The sequence below is a fragment of the Lycium barbarum genome, chromosome 2 (genome assembly GCF_019175385.1).
Source record: "Lycium barbarum isolate Lr01 chromosome 2, ASM1917538v2, whole genome shotgun sequence".
Lineage (NCBI taxonomy): Eukaryota > Viridiplantae > Streptophyta > Magnoliopsida > Solanales > Solanaceae > Lycium > Lycium barbarum.
This window is the reverse complement of record NC_083338.1, coordinates 140,703,325-140,724,983: the sequence shown is the minus strand read 5'-3', so window position 1 is coordinate 140,724,983 and position 21,659 is coordinate 140,703,325. Positions and strand designations below refer to the sequence as shown.

Below are 21,659 nucleotides of genomic sequence, written 5' to 3'. Positions count from 1 at the left end.
ACGTGGCGCCGATGCGGCAGAGAGTGTGCAACACTCTCCACTGTACAACTGGGCATCAATTTTTTTTTGTGCCACGTCAGCCAAAATGGGTACAAAAATACACAAAAAATAATGTCGGGGGGGGGGGGGGGGGGTAATAGGTCGCCCGCAAAGGTTAGGTGCGTTATAATTAATTCGAGTATACGTTGGGGGTATTTGTGTATTTTCTCTTAATTTCAAAGTAATAATTAATACAATTAAATCAATCCAAATGCAATAAACTTACCAACACCTCATACTGCCCCGCAAGTGTTGTGTATTCTATATCCCTCAGGGGACGTAAGGCGGGGATGCCAATAAGCGGCGTGTGATCTCCTGGTGCCAGTGCATGTAATCCCTAATGGGAGTTGCATGATCGACTTCCGCTAAACTCCCTAACTTGTGCTCCTAATGCTGGAGCTGGACACCCATGAAAGTCAAAAATGCATCATCGATAGTCGATCGATTATCCCGGGCATAGTGGCAATGAACGCGGGGGTATATTCTGTCGATGCCCAAACTGTCGTAAGACACGGTCGGACATGTGGTCCTCAACTATGTCCAGGTGTATCAATGGACACCGCGACATCCACACGGCCTGACCAGTCCTGCAAAAGGCCTGCAATCCATCCAAAAAACTAGCGTACGATGTCCATAAAAGTAGTTGCATAAAATATAGCTACAAATTAGTGATCAAAGAGTAGAAAATAAAATAATTAAAGTAATAATGTAAAATTAAACAATTTTACCGCATCGTCTGTAATGCGATCAAGCTGGTCCGTGAATGAAAGAATACAGTGGTAAATATTCATATCCCGATCAAACCCTGTCGTCCACCTCTTCGCATAGGGTATCTCATCAGGGAGGTCATTCCTAGATACGGGCTGAAAAGGCAGCATCCTATTCCACACCCATAACTGAAAGCGATATTAAAATAGTTGATTTTGTTAGTCGTTGCTTCAAGAGGTATATTTAGAATAAAGGTACACACACTTAAAATATTACCTAGAGAAGAGAAAAAAAATCCACACGCATTGCTTTTATCGCTAATAGACGCTCGACATAGACATCGGTAGAGGTATGCCAAAACAGCACCTCCCCAGCTGTAATCTCCCAAGCGGTTCAGATGCTATAAGAAAGTCAAATACCGTAAGCTGACATAAGCACCTGATGTGTTTGGGAACATGATGCCACCGAATATAATAAGCAGATACAAACGGGTATGACAATTAACAACCACCTGGTCACTCAACTCTATCCTCTATCCTGAGATAGTGGTGGGGCCCATAGACACGAAATCGGCGAGCCTAGTCAATTTTGTCGTCCATGTACTACTAGGAGGAGGCTCAGCTTAACTGTATAATGGGTCTCCATCTACCCGCAATCCAAACATGACATCAACATCCTGAAGCGTGATCGTGGCCTCACTAGTGTGGAGATGAAAGATGTGTGTCTTCGTCCTCCACCGCTCAACCATGAGCGTCACAAGCGCCCAATCATGCTGTACTCGACCAACGGAGACGAAACGATAGATACCACCCGATACAATATCTCTAAGACGTGGGGAGGCGGAGGGGAGGGCTCGCATAAAAGACTCCACGCCATATCCAGCCTAGTGCATAATAACTCAGACCAATGATTATCTTATAGAGCAAGTACTGATCTATCCTCTGGCCTAAGGTGAACGTTGGGATCCATGAAGGTGTCATATCTATACAGATTAAATTATTCCTTATGCTTGAAATTAACGGAAAATTATGTTAACTAACTAATCCTTTGTCGGAAAATAGTATTAACTAACTAATCATTTATAGGAAAATTATATTAATGATGTTCAATCCAAAATTAAGGTTTTAGCTTCTCGTTCGTTATTCAGGACTTAGTTTATTTTTTGTTATTCAGGATTTAGTTAGTTATTCGGGATTTAGTTTGTCCTTCTTTATTCAAAATTTGTGGATTATGAGAATTATGTTGTATTATATTTTTGTGAATAATTATATCTAATTATAATTTACTTAACTAAAATTTCTATATTAAATAGCTAATTTATTTAATGGGAAATTATGTTAACTACCTAATTCTTTATCGGAATTAAAGTAATAACGAACAAACTCATTTTACCAGAAATTATAGTAACTAGCTAATTAATGATTAATTAAATAGTTAACACATAAAATTAGATAACTAATTAGCACATTAACAATTAACATAGGATAAATAATTTCACAAATAAATAAATTAACATCGACATAATTAATAGATAATAGGAGATTACTATATTTTTCCAATTAAACAATAAATTAAAAAATAATTAAAAAAACAAAAAAAAAATAACAAAACGCTGGCAGTTCGCCAGTGATTTTTATCCGACAAAAAAAAATCCATTTAAGCAAAAAAAAAAAATGGAAAAACATTTTTTTTCGAAATTCGTGACTATGAAACATTGATCATGGTTACAATTATAATGTATTTTAAAAAAAAAAAAAAAAGTTCACAGTAAAGTATCTTGATTGAAACTTGTTGTAGGGTTGTTTGAATCGAGTTGTACGTCGTTTTTTTCCAGAATTCAACCTTCGAATCTTGTTCCTTGACTTGAATATATGGAGAATCTTGACTTTGGGGGATGAAATTTGAAGCGGAATATCCGTTGTTAGAATGTGGGCCCACAGGTTTTAGCCTTTAATGGCGTTTTCAACATAAAAAATGGGGGTGGGGTACCAGTGGTGGGGAAGAAAGCCCGATGATTGGCTATTTAACTTCTATATCGTTGTAATTTCATGCGATATAGAATAACGCAGTAAGTTGCTGCGTTATAGGAGTTAACTGTGTTGTTACGGTTAACTCCTATAACGCAGCAATTTGATGCGTTAAGGGTAGTTTGGTATCAAGTTTTTTCCTTGGGGTAATTTGATTCGTTTGGATTTTTATTGGGTCATTTAGGTCCCGGACTCCTTAATTTCATTCGCTTGAAAATTCTTTGTCGTACTAATTTATTGGACCTTTAGATTTAGATTTATTAGTATTGGCCACATATGATATAGGTAGGGCTACCTATAAGCTATAAAAAATTCAGATTTTCGAATATCCAAAAATCCATAGTACTAAATTCATATCTAATCAGAAATCCATAAATTATAAAAATAAAATCCGAAGTCCAATCCAAAATCCAAATATTCAAAAAGTTTGGATTTCGAATTGGCCCAAATTGCGCCCACCCCTAATTTGAAGGGAAACCGTGCAATTACTTGATAAAAATTTGAGAAATAATAGTCAATAAACTTTGGTAGAACTTTTTGAATTTGTCTGTCATGTCTCAAATATTTACTCTCAAAATTCTCTCGCTTTCGTCTCTACGCAAATGCAAGTTTGGTCAAGTTAGATATGTCCTAACAATCTAAAATTTTCGGATTATCAAATGCACGTTTTCCTGAAAAAAAATCTAATGCACATTTTATTTCTATGTCCTGATATCCGTTTTAGCAAAAATGACCTTTATTAAATTTAATTGAGTTATTTGCGGTTCTTGAACCCACCCTTAATAATGGGGGCTTACCAAGTTAACTAACTTATCATCACAATGATCTACTTAGACATTGTATTTGTGATATACTACCAAAAAGAGTTGCCGTGGCGCTGTAAATGCTCCTTCATTTCAACTAGAGGTTTGGAGTTTTGAGTCCCGCTAGGTACAAAATCGCCTTTATTAGGGAGCGTTTTACCTTCTAACATGAGATTTTCCTGTGTGAATCCAAATTTAGTATGGTCTCAATACAACTACCGGACATTCAGCTAGAAATCAAAAAAGAAATATTATGATGCACTGAAGCCATTCAACTCCTAGTAGTATTGTAAATTCCTTCATATTTTCTCTGGAATTTGTTTCTCATTTATTATATGAACTTTGAAAGAGAAAAAAATAGAGATAGAAACTTAATTTTAATTTCTTGTCTTTGAAATGAAATAATGCTTCCACTTACAAATCTTAATTTTTTACAAACTTATTGTCCAAGTAAAGATGATATCCAAACTACAACTTATTTTGAAGTAATTAGTCTATAGTAGTCGAGGTGACGAATGAAAATATGATCCGCTCAATCAGTGTAATTTGGGTGATTATTGACCTGCTCATTTATTAACTTAATTCATTTTGATTCAGTCAATTTAGTCCATCTAAAAGCTAAGCTTATTCTAATCTAAATATGTAGTCAAAATCGACCCATGAGAAACCTTGTCAAAATATTTTAAATTTTTTTTATGCTAGATATAACCATAATAAAGAAGAAGAATTATCCGGTAACTAAACAAATTATAGGGATTCTTACCCATATGTATTGTCCATACAAATAGTTTACAATGAGCATAGTCCAATAAATGTTTACATCTAAAATAGCCAACCTATGTTTACATTGAATTTTATGAAGCCAAATCTATTTTGATGTTATTTCTTTTGTTTTCTTTCCTAAGCTACCATAGAACCCTCTTCATTTTTCTATTTTTCGTTTTTAGGATCTGTATAACATGATATATATACGCTTTTATACACTATTATACATTACATATACACTGTATAGATAATGTTTAAATAATGTATAATCCTTATAAACTATTACACGTACATAAATAATGTATATATAACGTATATGCTTTGTATAATCATGTATAAACACACAAAACCAACTCAAATTGCAATGTAAAGATAATGTATATGTAATTTATAGCTATATACAAGTTGCTCAATTTCTTTTGTAACTTTTCATATACATCTTTATACACTATTATATGTTACATTCTATACACAATACATGATGTATAAATAACGTATATGCTTTGTATAACAACGTATAAACAATGCATTCTCTTGGGGCCTCAAAAATTTAGATGACCGCCAGAAAATCCTCTGTAGAAGTAACACCGGCGAGAAATCTTCTCCGCCTCCCTCCAACTCCACTTTTCCGGCAACAAGAAATTAACATTGACATAAGTGAAAATTCCATCACCAAGAGCATGATGAAGTCTCAAAATAGCACATCTATGGGCTAACAGAAGGTGAAATTCAGACTAGGTTTCGTTAAACAAAGCGGCGCTCGAAACAGAGAGATCCGCTAAGTAATTGTTAACGGCGTCTTCATTGGAAATTGAAGGATCGTCAGTAAGAGGAAACTTCAACAATTAAAGATGGGAACTTTTTTATTTATTTACTTGATGTTTATACGAGAACATGAGCAGACAGGAAGGAAGAAAGAGAAGGGAGACGAAAAAATCTCTTTGTAGAGCCTGTTATTGTCATCGATGTGCTGATGAGCTTCGGAGACTCGAAGGAGAAGACGAACATGTGTGAAGGCCATTGTTGAAGAACCTCCTCCTCCTCGATCTTTATACACTTCCTTTCCTTCTATATTATATCTATGCTTCTATATTCATATGTTGTGCGTATTATAGGTTTGTAAAATCGACACAGAAAACAGGCTGAAAGCTTTGAAAATTCGAGAGAGCTCGAATAGAAACCCTAAATTCAGATAGAAGAACAAGGGAAAGCTTTGGGTGTGTATACAGAGTGAGTTGGAGAAACGGAGATAACTAGGGTTTCGTCTATGTTCGAGGAGTGGGGGGGGGGGGGGGGGAGAAAGGACATCGGACCTCCTCAAGTTCTATTTTCTCTCTCTAATCGGAAGCAGCGAAAATTGAAATCGGCTAAATTTTAGTAATTGAAATAGCTGAAAGGTACATCTAGGTAAAAATGGGTTAGTTGGGCTAAAAATGGTATACTAGATGGGTCAAGAGACACCCAGCATAATTTTCCCCAAATTATAACTTATTGTTTAGACCATCTTGATCCAATTCATCTCAATCAAGTACCTTTGGAATCGTCTATTTATTAACTCAACCTATTTAACTCGTTTAAATTCAATCCAACCCATCCATTTGACGCCCTAAATATAAGTATATAACCACAGTTTTACGTTAATGATTTTTCCTTGAAATAATCTGGAGGATTTTTTTTTTCTTTTTAAGTACATAACACTTTTTTCTTTTTGGTCAGACAAACGCTTCCCTAAATCATGCTTGACCCTTAGCTCACATAAAAACAAACAATAATTGTTGTTGTCAATACAAATGTAATAAGTGTTGTACTTTTTAATTATCAATAAATGATGGAAGCTGCGTAGGGACTAGGGAGACCCCAGTATCGCTGGCATGAATGTCAAAAGCTCGTTCTCCTAATTTTTCCCAGAATATTATAAGAATATTACGTGCAACGTTTTTCCAACACAACCCCCCCTTTCCATATACAGAAATCTGGTCCCCTTCAAATAGGAAAATGTCATTTTACAGAAAAAAGCATGTGTTTTGTTACTCACGTTTAGTGTATCAAATTCAATACACGGAGTACTTACTTTTGCAATACGAACACGTAATCTTCTATGATAATAAGATCTCTAAAAGATTGCCTTCATGTCCTAATGTACAAGTGTACAACATCAAAATATTAATTGAGTTAAATTATTAATTGAATAGTTTCTTTGAGACTTTTGAAAAAAGTTGAAGGGCTTCTCAAAGAAATTTGTCACTTTATCTTTGCTATAATTTGCATTAATTCGTATGGTCCCTATAAGAAGTGGTATTTGCGAGCTATACGCGTCAAAGTTGTGGGACACTAACAAGAAAATACTTAACCACTAGGTGATTATTATTTTTCCTTTTTCCTGTTATTCTTTAATTTTTTATTAGAAAAAAGGAAAACGTCAATAATTGACCACCTTCAATTTAATAAACAAACATCCAAATGACATCCACATTGAGGTGATATTTAGTTGACGGTTAGACATAGAATTGGTTGATATTTAAAGGAAAATAGGAATTGAATCTAAATTGAAAAAGAATTTGAAAGTTAAAATTGTGCTTAAATATGAAAATGTAGGTGAAATTTTGTGAGTGAAAACTTCAAAAAAATTGAAAAACTTCTATTATGACACAAAATAAATATAGATGATTACCAACAATAATTGCGTATCTCTTTGAGCCATACCGTGGATTGATGATGGAGTAGTTCTTCCGCTCTATTAATTATCATTTCAAAACATGGCGACATCAAAGGGACAACTACCACATACACCGAGTGTATTGAATAACCCCACTAGAGAGGGTCCTAATTGTAATTAATGAAATCTTAACTTTCATGTCCTCATTAGGTTGAGCATATACTCACTGACCATTGAGACACTAGATCTGCCAAGCATAAAAAGTGAACGGTCCAATAATCAATTAATCACATTCATAATTGGGCTCATGTTTATTGATTACATTAAATCGGGAATGTTCAAAATAAATATTTTAAGAATGTAATCTCATTTTTTCTTATAGAATTTTCCTATTTCAAGTTTGAAGTTGATATGATGGATTAGTTTAAAAAGACACCCTTATTTGATATAATCTCTATCTCAAAACAAAACCTACTGTTAAATGGAGCTGTCATTTCTAACATTTTCGAAAGGGATTTACAACTATAGACACTTACCACCTTCTATAAACTATTTTATTTTTAATACTATAGAAATATATGTATAGCCTATTAGTACATAAAAAATTGAAACTCGATTGTTGATTCAAACTAACACAAAAAAAAACATAAGTAGGTTTCACGCACTAATTTAGTGCGTGAAAGGACCAAACTGCAAAAATAAGAGTTTGGCCTTTCACGCACGAAATTTGTGCGTGAATGAACATAAGCTTTTTTTCCCAGATGGGATCCTTTAAGGTTCATCTTTTAGATTATTTTGAATTGTTTCACCCTCCATGTGAAAAAAAAGTCCGAAAATACTGTGTTAGCATTTATTCTCGTGGAGATAGGCAAATAGAAATGGGGTATCCACTTCAAAAGAATTCCATATTGCAAAAAAGATAAAATAAAAATGGGTCTACTTGAAAAATCAACTGTACACACTTTACTAAGACTTCAATTTGCATAGACAATGAAACAAGTGCACGAGTCAATGTAAAATGAGACTTTAATATATTTGGATAGTTTTATAAGCAAAAAATTAAATTAAAAAAATAAAGTCATATCACATGGCTCCTAAGGGAAAAAAAAAAAAGTGGTATAGTTTTTTTTTTTTTTTTTTTTTCGTGCTTTGTGATTTTTCCTTCGTCAAATTGAAGTCCTAGGAAAGTGTGTACAGTTGATTTTTCAAGTAGACCCATTTTTATTTTATCTTTTTTGCAATATGGAATTCTTTTGAAGTGGATACCCCATTTCTATTTGCCTATCTCCTCCACGAGAATAAATGCTAACACAGTATTTTCTGACTTTTTTTTCACATGGAGGGTGAAACAATTCAAAATAATCTAAAAGATAGAATCTTAAAGGGTCCCATCTGGGGAAAAAAGCTTGTGCTCATTCACGCACAAATTTCATGCGTGAAAGGCCAAACTCTTATTTTTACGGTTTGGTTCTTTCACGCACTAAATTAGTGCGTCAAATCTATTTATATTTTTTTTTTTGTTAGTTTAATTCAATTTTTTTTTTGTCCTACAAAAGTCACGGATTCTTTTATTTTATTAGAGTGACCGGTTCAATTTAATAGAAAACGGTCCAAAGAAAATAAGAAATCATGTCACAACAAGCACATAAACTGGTCTTTTAAAGGACTGTCATTTCAAACACTTGACAGCAACAACTAATGTTTGATCGCTAGATTTTGCATAATAGTGTTAATTCCAAATTATTGACCCCAACACTATAGGAATTTAGTTAAACACTGATCAATTATTTTAATTTTTTCCAGAAACTAAAATCTTTAGATGATATACAGTGGAGGATAAAAGGTCGATAATTAACCCGACAGTAGAGGATTTAAAAAGTTACACTTCAACATAACTATTCAATATTTTAAGTGGACGGAGGTTCCAATATTTAATAAAACCTTTTGAAGTAGAGATCTCCATTTCGAAAGATTGAGGGCACATTAATTTGATCATCAAATATTGTCTCATTATCTCAAAATATTGAACTTTGAGTATTTGCAACTAATGGTTTGGTTATATCTATTGAAATTAATGTTTAATATAATTTTAGAATACTGAAATATTGGTTGGAGAGTTTTGTATGTGAAACAACTGTTTCTACTCACGAATATGCAATTATCACAATTTTCTTTTTCAAAATGAAATTCATGTTATAACACATTTGAAACTTTCAAATATTTCATCTCGGCTTCAACTTTTAATACTCTTTTTTTTTTTTTTAACTTCGACCTGTCCAACCGCCAACGCCCTACTCGAGCACGTTAATTAGTCATGGAAATCGATGAGAATGAACTCATAGGATATTGTAGTTGTCGGTATAAGAAAAAAAGATCATAATATAAATTATATAATTTTGGTGCTTTGTCAACTTATTTTTAATTTATCGAAAGCAAGGTGTTTTTTTTTTCTTCAAATTTACTTCCATCTTGTAAGTGTCGTTAAGGTGCAACATTTCAATCCATTATTTATTTGTCCTAATCCATGAAAGGTATAAGTAGATGTACCTCATTTTAATTCTGAGAAATTACCTATAAACTTATGGGCCGACTTTAATTGGCGTACAAGTTAACTTAAACATTAGATTTTATTCACAACAATCTGTTTATTTTTATTTTTAAAGATGTCTTCTCAATTATTACTCAAATCAAAAGCGAGTACATCAGAAATGAAAGATGATGGGACTGATCCCCATTCCATCAAACCAGCCGTAAAAACAGCCACCTAGCTAAAGCGTGAATAACTTGATTCGCTAATTTTCTGACTAGAGAAACAGAAACTAATTAATTAGTGAAATTAGTGATGCATGTGTTTAGCTCACACATGCGCAATAACTAAACATTAGTAGTGAATAGAGTTTTGACACGTCCAAAAGGACTTGAGGGCATTCGTTGCTTTTGAATTGGAGAAGCAGAAAGGCACCACACATGCCCTTTTCAACAGCAAATACATTTTTTTAGCACATCACGCTTTTATGAAGTCTATACTTTTTCTCTAACAACTCTTAACCAACTTATTGCAGCACTATTAAAGTCTAACATAGATGGAGTTGAATTTTGTACAATGTGCAGGAGAAAAATAAATTGTACAATGCATTTGGCTGGGAGCTGCTGGTGGTAATTTGATGGAGTATTGAATTATAAGAGATTTTTAAATATTTTATTCAACAACAACAACAACAAAATACCCAATGCAATCTTGATATCAGTCTCATTAACATGAAATATTTATGATAATAATCTCTATTACCAGCTTGTAATATGTATTTAATGAGATATTAGAATTGTACTAATGTAGATGTGTTGCTCCATTTTACTACTATTAAGAAGCACCGGTTGGGGCTCCTTTTTCGTCGTCCGTTGTGGGGGCTCCCATAAAAAATAAAAAATAAATTGTGGGTCCCATATATATTAAACAATAACTAATATTAAAAAAAATTGTGGGCCCCATATTAAACACCAACCAGTATTAAAATATATATATATATATATATATATGTTCAAAACACGATTAATATAACATTGTAGTTTGTGCTCCGTATCTAAAAAATTATTATATTAGTGTTTGCTACGAATACAAAGTCTGCACTTTTTTTTTGACATTGTTTGTTTTTTTAATATGGGATTCAATTTTTTTTTTATATTGCTTGATTTTGTCAATATGAGATACTATGTTCAAAACACGATTAATATAACATTGTAGTTTGTGCTCCGTATTTAAAACTTTATTATATTAGTGTTTGCTACGAATACACATGGTGTTTAATATGGGGCCGACAATTTTTTTTTTTAACATTGTTTGTTTTTTTAATATGGGATTCACTTTTTTTTTTTTTTTAATATTGTTTGATTTTGTTAATATGGGGTCTACTTTTTTTTCCCGTGAGTCTGGATGTGGTGGATTCCACAATTTTTATTTTATTTTTTATGGGGGGGCCCCACAACGGACGACGAAAAAGGAGCCCCAACCGGTGCTTCTTAATAGTAGTAATATATATATATATATATATATATATATATATATATATGCATAAAAATAGTGCAAACTAATAATGTCCAAAAGGGTGGGTCCCATACTAAACAACACCAAGCAATATAAAAAATAAAAATAAAAAAAAAGAAGAAACTATATAAATTCGTCGTCCGTTATCCCTTTAAAAAAAAAGGGTGGGCCCCATACTAAATAACACCGAGCAATAAAAAAAAGGAAGAAAAAAAAGTGGAACTCACCATCTCCAAACTCATGGGAAAAAAAAACTGAACCCCATATTAAAAAAAATATAATGTTAAATAAAAAAAGTGCTGACTTTGTATTCGTAGCAAACACTAATATAATAAAGTTTTAGATTCGGAGCACAAATTACAATATTATATATTATATGCATAATAATAGTACAAATTAATAATGTCAAAAAAAAAAAGTGCACCCCATAAAGGGTAGACCTCATACTAAACAAAATCAAGCAATATAAAAAAATAAAAAATAAAAAGTGGAACCCACCATCTCCAAACTCACGGTAAAAAATAAATGGACCCATATTAACAAAATCAAGCAATATCAAAAAAAAAAGTGCAGACTTTGTATTCGTAGTAAACACTAATATAATAAAGTTTTAGATACGTAGTACAAACTACAATGTTAGATTAATTGTGTTTTGAACATAGTATATATATATATATATATATATATATATATATATATATATATATATATATATGCATAAAAATAGTGCAAATTAATAATGTCAAAAAAAAAAAAGTGCACTCCATATTAAAAAATCAAATAATATTCATGTAATTTCCAAAGTATCTCATTAAGTCAATAATGATGGATTCATTGCCACGTGCGTATCAATCCATTAGCGGGAGTAAATGAAATTGCTTTTCTTCAAAAATTAAGTAGTCAAATCATACAATTTTCTTTCTTTTTTTAGATTAGCCTGAGATCTAATGTAGATATTAAACTGTTGTATTTGCTATTCCGCCATGTCATTTATTTGTTATGTTTACTAAAATAAATATACTTAAAATATTTATATTTTAAAATAAGATAGAATTTAATTACTTTTTTATTTTTATTCTTACTCTAATAAATGTGAAAAGAGATTAATATTGTAAAAAAAATATATATCAAATGGAGATCAAATAATGAATAAGGTAAATTAGTCAAATTATAATTCTAATCGACGTTTTCTTAAAAAACCATACAAAAGACAACATGACAAGTAAAATGAGCTAAACCGAGAATATTTACCAAAAATTTAAAAATAGTATTTTTTTCGTTTAAATAGAAAATCAATTTCTACTTTGTTTCGTTTTAACCGTGTAAAATTAATTTAATAATTAGAATTATCCAAATCAAAATTTGATAAAAAATAATAAGTATTTTACACCTTTAAATTAATCGAATTAAAATTGAAAGTATCAACTGATGCTTAAATGTTGCTATTGTTTTATCTCAAAGAGAGAAAAATAGTTTCCTTTTAAACAAGTCTTCTCTTTTAAAAAATATTAATAAACTTGCTGATTTTGTATTCGTAGCAAACATTAATATAATAAAATTTTAGATAGAGAGCACAAACTACAATGTTATATTAATTGTGTTTTGAACATAATATATACCCTCTCTCTCTCTCTCTATATATATATATATATATATAATCACTATTCAAAGACAAGTACATACACATAGATGCACTGTAATCTAAAGTGTTGGGCCCGTGCTGGGCCGTCTAGTCCACCTAAATAATGCAGTCTAATCTTATAATAAATTCTGTCCTCTCCCATATTCGTCAACTTCATAAAAAAGAATTCAAAATGATATATTCCCTTGGTTCAATTTACTTATTAAAATAGATGGTCCAAAATAGTTGTCATTGTAGAAAACAAAATATAATTGATTATTAGTTTCCACCTTTATGCTTACTCAATAAATATGGAGAGAGATTAATGTGATGAAAATAAAGTAGTATTAAATTGAGATTGCAAAATAAATAACCTTAATTTAATTAAATTACTTTTTAGTTAATGTTTTTTAAGGAGGGTGAAAAAAAAAACATGACAATTAAAATGGAGCGGAGAGAGTATATGATTACAATCATTGCGAATTTAGACATACAGTAATTGGTGCGCGTAATAAGTTGATACTAGAATTGCTAAATTGCAAAGAAAACAGTCAATTACGTCAAAAAACTTACACTACTTTATTGGAGCAATTTTTGGAGGCAAGCAAAAATAGTACATAAATATAGTCCCTCTCAAATTGCCATAATAAAATCAAAGTTGAGATCTAAAATATAACACGTACTGCTACAGTGATATTTTTACTGTTGAGTTGATGTTGAAATCATTTCCAAAGTTGTTCTAAGAATATTCGCGTGGTCTTTATTAGTGGAAAATTCAACACTAATTATTTTTAGGCTTAATGCACACGCGACCCTTTAAACTTGCCCCTTTTTTTCATCTTCGCACCACAATTAAGTGTCATTCTATTAAACTCCTGAACTCGTCCTCAAGTGTGTCTATCGAACCCCCCAAATTTGATTTTTATTAGAAGCAGAAATTAAATTAGGGAAATGGAGGTGGAGTAATATTTTAGACATGTGTTAAGCTATTCTTTGGGTCATGGATGTGTTTTTCTGCTCTTCCACTGCCAGTTTAATTAATAGCTACTCTTTTTTTCCCTCTCAATTGCTACTAATTTTAGCTAAAAGATGACATAATTAAATTAGAATATATATTAGCATGTTGCTACATTGACGATGGAATACTATGTAAGTCGGATTATGTTTAATACATACACTTGAAGATAAGTTCTGGAGTTCAATAGGAACAACACTTAGTTGAGGTGTTAAAATGAAAAAAAGGGACAAGTTTAGGAGACCGCATATGCATTAAGCCTTACTTTTACGTCAAAAAACAACAATAGCGATAACATAACCACACTCGGCCCAAGTATGGCAAAATTAAAGTAGCTACGAAAATGGAAGCACGACCGTACACGGTGAAGAAGCATTGACAAGTTGACAACTAATAAGGAAAACAGAACACAACATTAAGATGCAAGAACAATGACAACAACGAGATAGTGCAATAACCGAAACACATTACAACAGATGGTAACAGACTGCAAAAGCAAGAAACTGCATGCGTACAACTGATACTACGACAAATGCGGTGCACCAGGCTATCACCAAGCCTAATCCTATAAAAAATTAGATAAACTTAATTTCCTACTAACCTTCTAGCTTAATATTCGTAAAAAAAAAAAATAGTAATTAATTAAAGTAGTAGAAGGTTCTCATTTGTCAACTACCCTCTCCCCCAACCCCACTCCCCAATATAAAAAGGCAGTACTACTGTTTTTTTCCTTCTTTCTTCAGACAAAAATTTTACAATTATTTCTCTCTTTTATCAAAAAAAGTCATCTCCTTTCTCCTCTCCTTTTCATCCAAACAGAGCCTTACCTGGACCCACTAAAACTTCTGGTCAAAATCTCACACAACAATAAACCCACCACCACCACAACTACCGGAAAAACCTCCTCCACCGATCCAAAACCTCTACAATTAACACCGTGTTTGGCTGTTTGTATTTTTTCAAAAATCTCATCAACTTAATGGAGTCAAGTTCGGAGTTGGTGAGATCGATTGAATCGGTATTAGGAGTATCATTAGGGTCGAACGGCGATACGGTATTAGTGATACTCACGACGTCGTTTGCGGTAATTATAGGGTTAATTGTATTGTTTTTAAAGAGATCAAGTGACCGTAGTAAAGAAGTGAAACCTGTTGTGTTTCCTAAATCGTTACACGTGGAGCCTGAAGAGGAAACTGAATTAGAACCTGGTAAAGTTAAGGTTACTGTGTTTTTTGGTACTCAAACTGGTACTGCTGAAGGTTTTGCTAAGGTATAACTAAATTCATAATATCCATTATTACCTATAAGTAGTTGGTGTTGTTGTTAATTAAAACTGTAGATCCACTTTAAGCAGGTATATGATGGTGAAATAGTTATTTTAGGAAGTAGTTATAAATAGCTGTTATTTAAAGTAATATTCTAGATCTATTTGTTTGATGTTTATATGTATAGTGATTCTTGATTTTTAATTTGAGATGAGGGGAGTGGATCATGTAGAAAATTATTTACGTTTATAATTCTCGTGTCGAAATTTAGTAGATCATGATGAGGTTAAAGTTTGTTCATGCAAGTAGTAGAAAAGTTTTTTGTACAGGGCTGAATTATGGAGATCTATTTGGTCTTTATTACATGAGCATCCTAGGAATGATAATCTTGTTTTTCTGTTGCATTTCGTCTTTACTGCCCATTTTTCGATTATGGTTATATTGGCTATGGAGATTCTGGTGGATGCTGAGCTTGTAGATAGAATTTTCTCGTGTTCTTCCCCCGTTTTTCATTATCGAAATTTTGGATGGAAATCTTGAGTATATGGAGGGAAATTAGTAATGGTGTGACAAATTGGGTGCTCTAGATGTTTAATTTAGTTGAACTTCTTGCTAGTGCTGGTTCATGTTATATTTTAGCCTTGCTTTCAGGTTTTTTGTTCCGTACATTTTGGTGGTTTCATGAAAATGCAGGCTGTTGCATTCAACTCAGTTCCGGTTTATTAATGAGGAAATCGCTGCTGCTTATGTTTGAATTCTAATATTCTTATTGCACATTGCATAACCAAGGCACATAGCATAACCATCATTAAATTACATAATTAGGTCTTTGACTGGTGGTGTCTACCTCAGTGTGGTCTTCCAAAAATCTCTGGCTATTCAGCTAGACTTTCCAAATATCTCATACTTTCTGCATGCTCAAATCAGTCTAAAGAATGGTAGTCTGCTTCATCTTGATTGATTCATATTGCTGCTTGCAAATTTGGATTCTCATCCAACATAATAGTCAATTTTTGTTCTTCCTGTTTCCGCGGTAGACATATGCTCCTTCGCTGCCGTGATGACGCGGTTGTTCATTCGATCCAACACCTGGCTGATCAAACCTATCCTCGGGTTTGATCCAGCAAGTCATTCCTCCCCAAAACTATGGCACATAGCATAACATAAGCAGCATAACATTATGTAACTAAGGTGTGGCACTTTTATGTGTCCGCTTCAGAGAGGCTTCCCGAGAATCTCATCTTTCCTGCTTGCTCGCCTCAGTCTAAAGACTGGTGGTCTGCATGTTCTTGATTGATAATTTATATCATGTTTCCTGCCAGGCTTTATCAGAGGAGATAAAAGCAAGATATGAGAAGGCAGTTGTGAAAGTTGTGGACATGGTAAGTTGAATAGAGTGATTTATCCAGAATTCCTTGCCTTTGAGTCTTTTTCTCTGATAACACAGCTTTCAACTCTAGGATGATTATGCTGCCGATGATGATCTTTATGAGGAGAAACTGAAGAAAGAAACGGTTGCATTTTTCATGGTGGCAACGTAAGAGATATTTTCATTTGGAGTCTGTCAAGTTTGGTTTTTTATTTGCTTCAACTTAAGCATGTAGTTCATGCATAGCTTACATTTTTACACCTGATACTTTAGCTACGGGGATGGCGAGCCAACTGATAATGCTGCAAGGTTTTACAAGTGGTTCACTGAGGTAGAAAAAGGAGTTATGAACATCATTGCTCTTTAAGTATGTTTAATTCAGAGCAACTTCATTTCTTTGTGTGGAACTTTATATTTGTGTTTTATATCTAGGGACAAGAACGGGGTGTGTGGCTGCAGCACCTTACCTATGGTGTTTTTGGCCTGGGTAATCGCCAATATGAACACTTTAACAAGGTATTTGTTAGATATCATTATTGTCTCTTCCGCATTCCTGTTTTGTTATCTGACAAAGATCTTTTGGAACAGATTGGGAAGGTGATAGATGAACAATTTAGCGAACAAGGTGTGTATACGTTGTTTTTTCACAATGGCATATGATCTATTTTTCAGTTATAGCCACTTTACGAAGATATTTTTTTTTTCCCAGAGACTCCTATTAAAAATCTATTGTCAATGTGCAATTCACTTTCTTGCTATTTGTTAGCGTGTGAAAATCATTTAAATGGCAAGTTTATACCATAGTTGGACTCACTCTTCAGCATCACAGGTGCAAAACGTCTTGTGCCTGTTGGCCTTGGTGATGATGATCAGTGCATTGAAGATGATTTTGCTGCCTGGTAATTATCCACTCCTTTGTTTGATCTGTTTGTGTATGTTCTTGGAATCATTCTTTGTGCATCTCTGAGATGATTATGATGGGACGGGTGGGCAATGGTTTGTTTTGGTTATTTACCGTGGTTTGTTTACTTAGGCGAGAACAACTATGGCCAGAATTGGATCAAATACTTAAAGACGAGGATGATGCAAATTCTGCAGCCACTCCATATACAGCTGCAATTCCTGAATATCGTTTGGTTATCCATGATACCACGACGAGTCTTGAGGATAAGCATGCAAGCATGGCTAATGGAAATACCACATATGACATCCACCATCCATGCAAGTAAGTGTTTGAATGAGCATTTACTTTCTGGTTCTACTTTTTGGCTGGTTACTGATAGTTCTCCCTTTTTAACCTGCAGAGTAAATGTTGCTGTTCAAAGAGAGCTTCACAAACCTGAGTCTGATCGCTCATGTATACACTTGGAGTTTGATATATCTGGCACTGGGATTTCGTAAGTTTGTACATTTTTTCTGTCTGGTTGATGATACTGTGTTGCCAAAATATTAGAGAAAGGTCGATAGTAGGTGAAGCGGTTGATGATCTTTCTGTCACGTGTTCCATTCTATTTGTAGTGTTCTACCTTATTATCATAACATGTTCATTCTGAAGATGTGACATATAGAGAAAATTTGTACTTTGATATGCTTTGCATTGTGTGGACGATGCAATTAAAACTTCCTCGCTGCATGGGGGACATGCTTTAATCGTAATGGAGAAAGGTCTAAGGGGTAGTCTGGTGGCTCCCTCTCTTTTATGGCTTGCCATAATAGTTAGATCTATCACTATATATTATGTGTTTTTTTGTAATAAAATTTTCTGTCTTCTGTTGGTGAAGACAAATTTTGCATGGTTAGAGTTCAATTGTTTTGTTGTGTGCTAAGTCTTCTTATCGAGGGATTTATGCTAATTTGTCTCTTTATATATCATTTGTCCTGAACTGTGTGAGCTATTGCATCTGTGCTGCTTTCATTGCATACCTGTGTTCATGATGCCATGATGATTGTGTGTAAGCTTTGTCGTGTAATGCGTCAATTTCTTCCAATTCTCAGCTATGAAACAGGAGATCATGTGGGTGTTTATGCTGAAAATTCTGAAGAAACTGTTGAGGAAGCTGCGAGATTGCTGGGGCAGTCATTAGATTTAGTATTCTCTATTCATACTGACAAGGAGGATGGTACAGCTATTGGAGGCTCGTTACCCCCACCTTTTCCTGGTCCTTGCACTCTGCGTGCTGCACTTGCTCGTTACGCAGATCTTCTGAATCCTCCGCGGAAGGTGAGTCTTCATTGGAGATTAAATTTACTGATTTTAACCGTTAGTGTTGCGTTGGTTTACTGGAGATCCTGAATGACGTGTTTTCAGGCTACTTTGGTTGCATTGGCTGCCCATGCAGCTGAACCTAGTGAAGCAGAAAAGCTCAAGTTCTTGGCATCTCCACAGGGAAAGGTGAAGTAGTTTTGATTATGCTGTTCATCTTCTTTCAGTTTTTGTCTGGCTATATTAGTGACTCACCATTAACAGAAAGTAGTTCTGTGGACTTCCTCTGGGTGGGGTAAGAAACCCAAGAGGTTAAATCGATATACTAATACGCCCTTGACTTTGGTTTCATTCAGGATGAGTATTCTCAGTGGATTGTTGCAAGTCAAAGAAGTCTTATTGAAGTAATGGCTGAGTTCCCTTCGGTGAAGCCTCCCCTTGGTGTATTTTTTGCAGCAGTTTCCCCTCGTTTACAGCCTCGATACTATTCAATCTCGTCATCTCCTCGGTGTGTATTCTCATCTTAACTCTCTTGATAGATGGAATATAACACATTCCCCAAAACATCAGTGCAGTATACTTCGCCTCAACTTTGGTGAACTAAATTGATGGAACCATTTTTTGTCATCTGTAGATTTGCACCTGCTAGAGTCCATGTAACCTGTGCACTAGTCTATGGTCCAACTCCAACTGGCCGAATTCATAAAGGAGTGTGTTCGACTTGGATGAAGGTAATAAAAGAATCTTACACATGCATCGTCAATATTCAAGTTCTTATTTAGTTTCCTTGCACTTCTAATTAGTTTTGCTCTTTATACAAAAGGAAATAGGTTTTGTACTAACATCTTGAGCTCATTCAACAATAAACAGAATGCAGTTCCTTTGGAGGAAAGTCACAATTCCAGCTCTGCTCCCATTTTCATTAGGCCATCTAATTTCAAATTACCGGCTGATCCTTCAACTCCAGTTGTCATGGTGGGACCTGGCACTGGTTTGGCACCATTTAGGGGATTCCTTCAGGTGCGCGACAGTTGCCTTTTTTTAAAAAAAATTTGCTTGTTCTGGTGCAAGTGTATAAGACAGATGGATTTTTCAGGAAAGAGCAGCATTGAAGGAAGATGGGGCTCAACTTGGTCCTGCTTTGTTGTTTTTCGGTTGTAGGAATCGTAGAATGGTAGGTTATATGACCGATCCATTAAGAATTTGTATATTTGTGATGTCTGATAAGTGATATATCTGGTAGATAATCTTTAATTTGATATTTGGCTTTAGGATTTTATTTACGAGGAGGAGCTTCAGAGTTTTGTGGATCAGGGTGTAATATCAGAGCTGATTATTGCATTTTCAAGGGAAGGGCCGCAGAAAGAGTATGTTCAACATAAAATGATGGAAAAGGTAAGTGTGCTGATGAAATAAGACTTAAGCCCGATTGTTGTAAAGCTAAGTGATTCTAATACAACTTGTGACATATGAGCAGGCCTCCCAGGTTTGGAATTTAATCTCCCAGGAGGGATATCTATATGTATGTGGGGATGCAAAAGGGATGGCCAGAGACGTACATCGCACACTCCACACCATAGTCCAGGAGCAGGTATGTGTTACTTATTCCAACAACAAATAATAGTGGATGATTTGATATCTGATTGTACTGAATTTGAATTATTGTCCTGATGGGCAGAAGCTTATTTTCTTATTATTTTTTGTTAAATCTGTCTTGGTTATTGTGTTTTAATCAAATCTTAATCAAATCCAGGAGGAGGCCGACTCAACCAAAGCAGAGGCTATTGTGAAGAAACTCCAAATGGATGGTAGATATCTCAGGGATGTTTGGTGATCGTTAAGGCCTCGGTCCATTTGTTTTACTTGTAGCGAGCTTGGAAAGGTCCTCTCAGTTGCTTCGAGTTCCAGCCGTAAAGATTACAGTCTGTCTGGATTTACTGCAACATCTAAGTTTTGTCCATTAGGTTCGTTATTGCTCTTTCATTGGGGCAGATATATATTTACCTTTAAAATTCTGATTAATTTTTTATAAGAGATTCAGTATTGATACAAAAACTTTTATATGTAGTTGGTTAAAACAAATCCCAAATCATGTTGTAATCTGTACGAAAAGCTTCTGTAAGAATAGCTGTACAAATGAAGGCGGGTAGAATAAGTGTGTTGGTACACATTTATGTTGCTTTTTTTGTTTTCTCAAATCACAGTATTCTTGTGCTCTTCATCACTAGTGTTTACGTTTTCCCAGTTTGTTTGAACACAAGAATTCCTTTGATTCCTCTCTTTTCAGGTGTCCCCATTTGGTAAAATTGCTGACATACTACTTTCAAAGCTCCGTCCTTAATCTCGTCTCTGATTAGGATTTAAGTTTTGTACACTGGCAGTTGATATTTTTTTCCACTGTTAGTGTAGTTTTAACCTCGTATAGCATGTTAGTTATCATACATTACCATTTCACGTTTGTCGTAGAGATTCACTTGTAATAATCTCATAAGATATCAGATTGTAAGCATAGAATTTAAACTCTTATGAAAAGGGTTGATCAACCACAAAAGAATGTGTTTCACACATCACAGATTCACAGTTCATGTTTTTTCCCATAAAGAATCTGAACTGTAGTAAGCCATTGATGACCCAATTAGGACTTACGAAATATTTTACTGACATCCAAGATCTATTGGAATAAAAGAAAAAACTAAAAGCCACTACATCAAACAACTTGTCAGCAGTGCAAAATGCGCCAGGGACGGCATAGAAAAGGACAATAATTTTTCAAGAAAACGCTTTGGTAGTTTAGCTTAAGGGCATTTGCGCAAGTTTTGGCAGTATATATACTTGGTACCAGCGCTAGTCGTAACATACACCATGTAAAATTGATGTGCGAGCAAATTGATCCGAATAATATCGTTATAAGAAAAAAGAAGTCCAAATTGACATCTTGTATAAAAAAATCTTTGATTATACGAATTTCTTTTTATGATTTTCGCATATTAACCAGTTTCAACATAAAAAAATAAAAAATCATTCTATCATGTTATCAGTTTCAAAAAACAATAAATAAATAAATAAATATGATTCTATCATTTTTGCCGAGCTGAGGGTCTATCGGAAACAACCTCTCCACCCCCACACAGGTACAGGTAAGGTCT

General features: G+C 33.9%; 1 protein-coding gene across 1 annotated transcript; it reads left to right on the top strand.

The window, feature by feature from the left end:
• Positions 1-14,409: 14,409 nt before the first annotated feature.
• On the top strand, positions 14,410-20,776 carry LOC132627633 (NADPH--cytochrome P450 reductase-like). The gene is made up of 18 exons (XM_060343086.1): positions 14,410-14,946; positions 16,264-16,323; positions 16,402-16,478; positions 16,584-16,641; positions 16,743-16,826; positions 16,899-16,935; positions 17,140-17,209; positions 17,344-17,535; positions 17,615-17,707; positions 18,306-18,531; positions 18,619-18,702; positions 18,870-19,021; positions 19,148-19,244; positions 19,384-19,533; positions 19,610-19,687; positions 19,786-19,908; positions 19,991-20,104; positions 20,267-20,776. Exons 1-18 carry the CDS (start codon positions 14,656-14,658, stop codon positions 20,345-20,347), a joined length of 2,067 nt encoding a protein of 688 aa, XP_060199069.1. The 5' UTR covers positions 14,410-14,655; the 3' UTR covers positions 20,348-20,776.
• Positions 20,777-21,659: the final 883 nt, after the last annotated feature.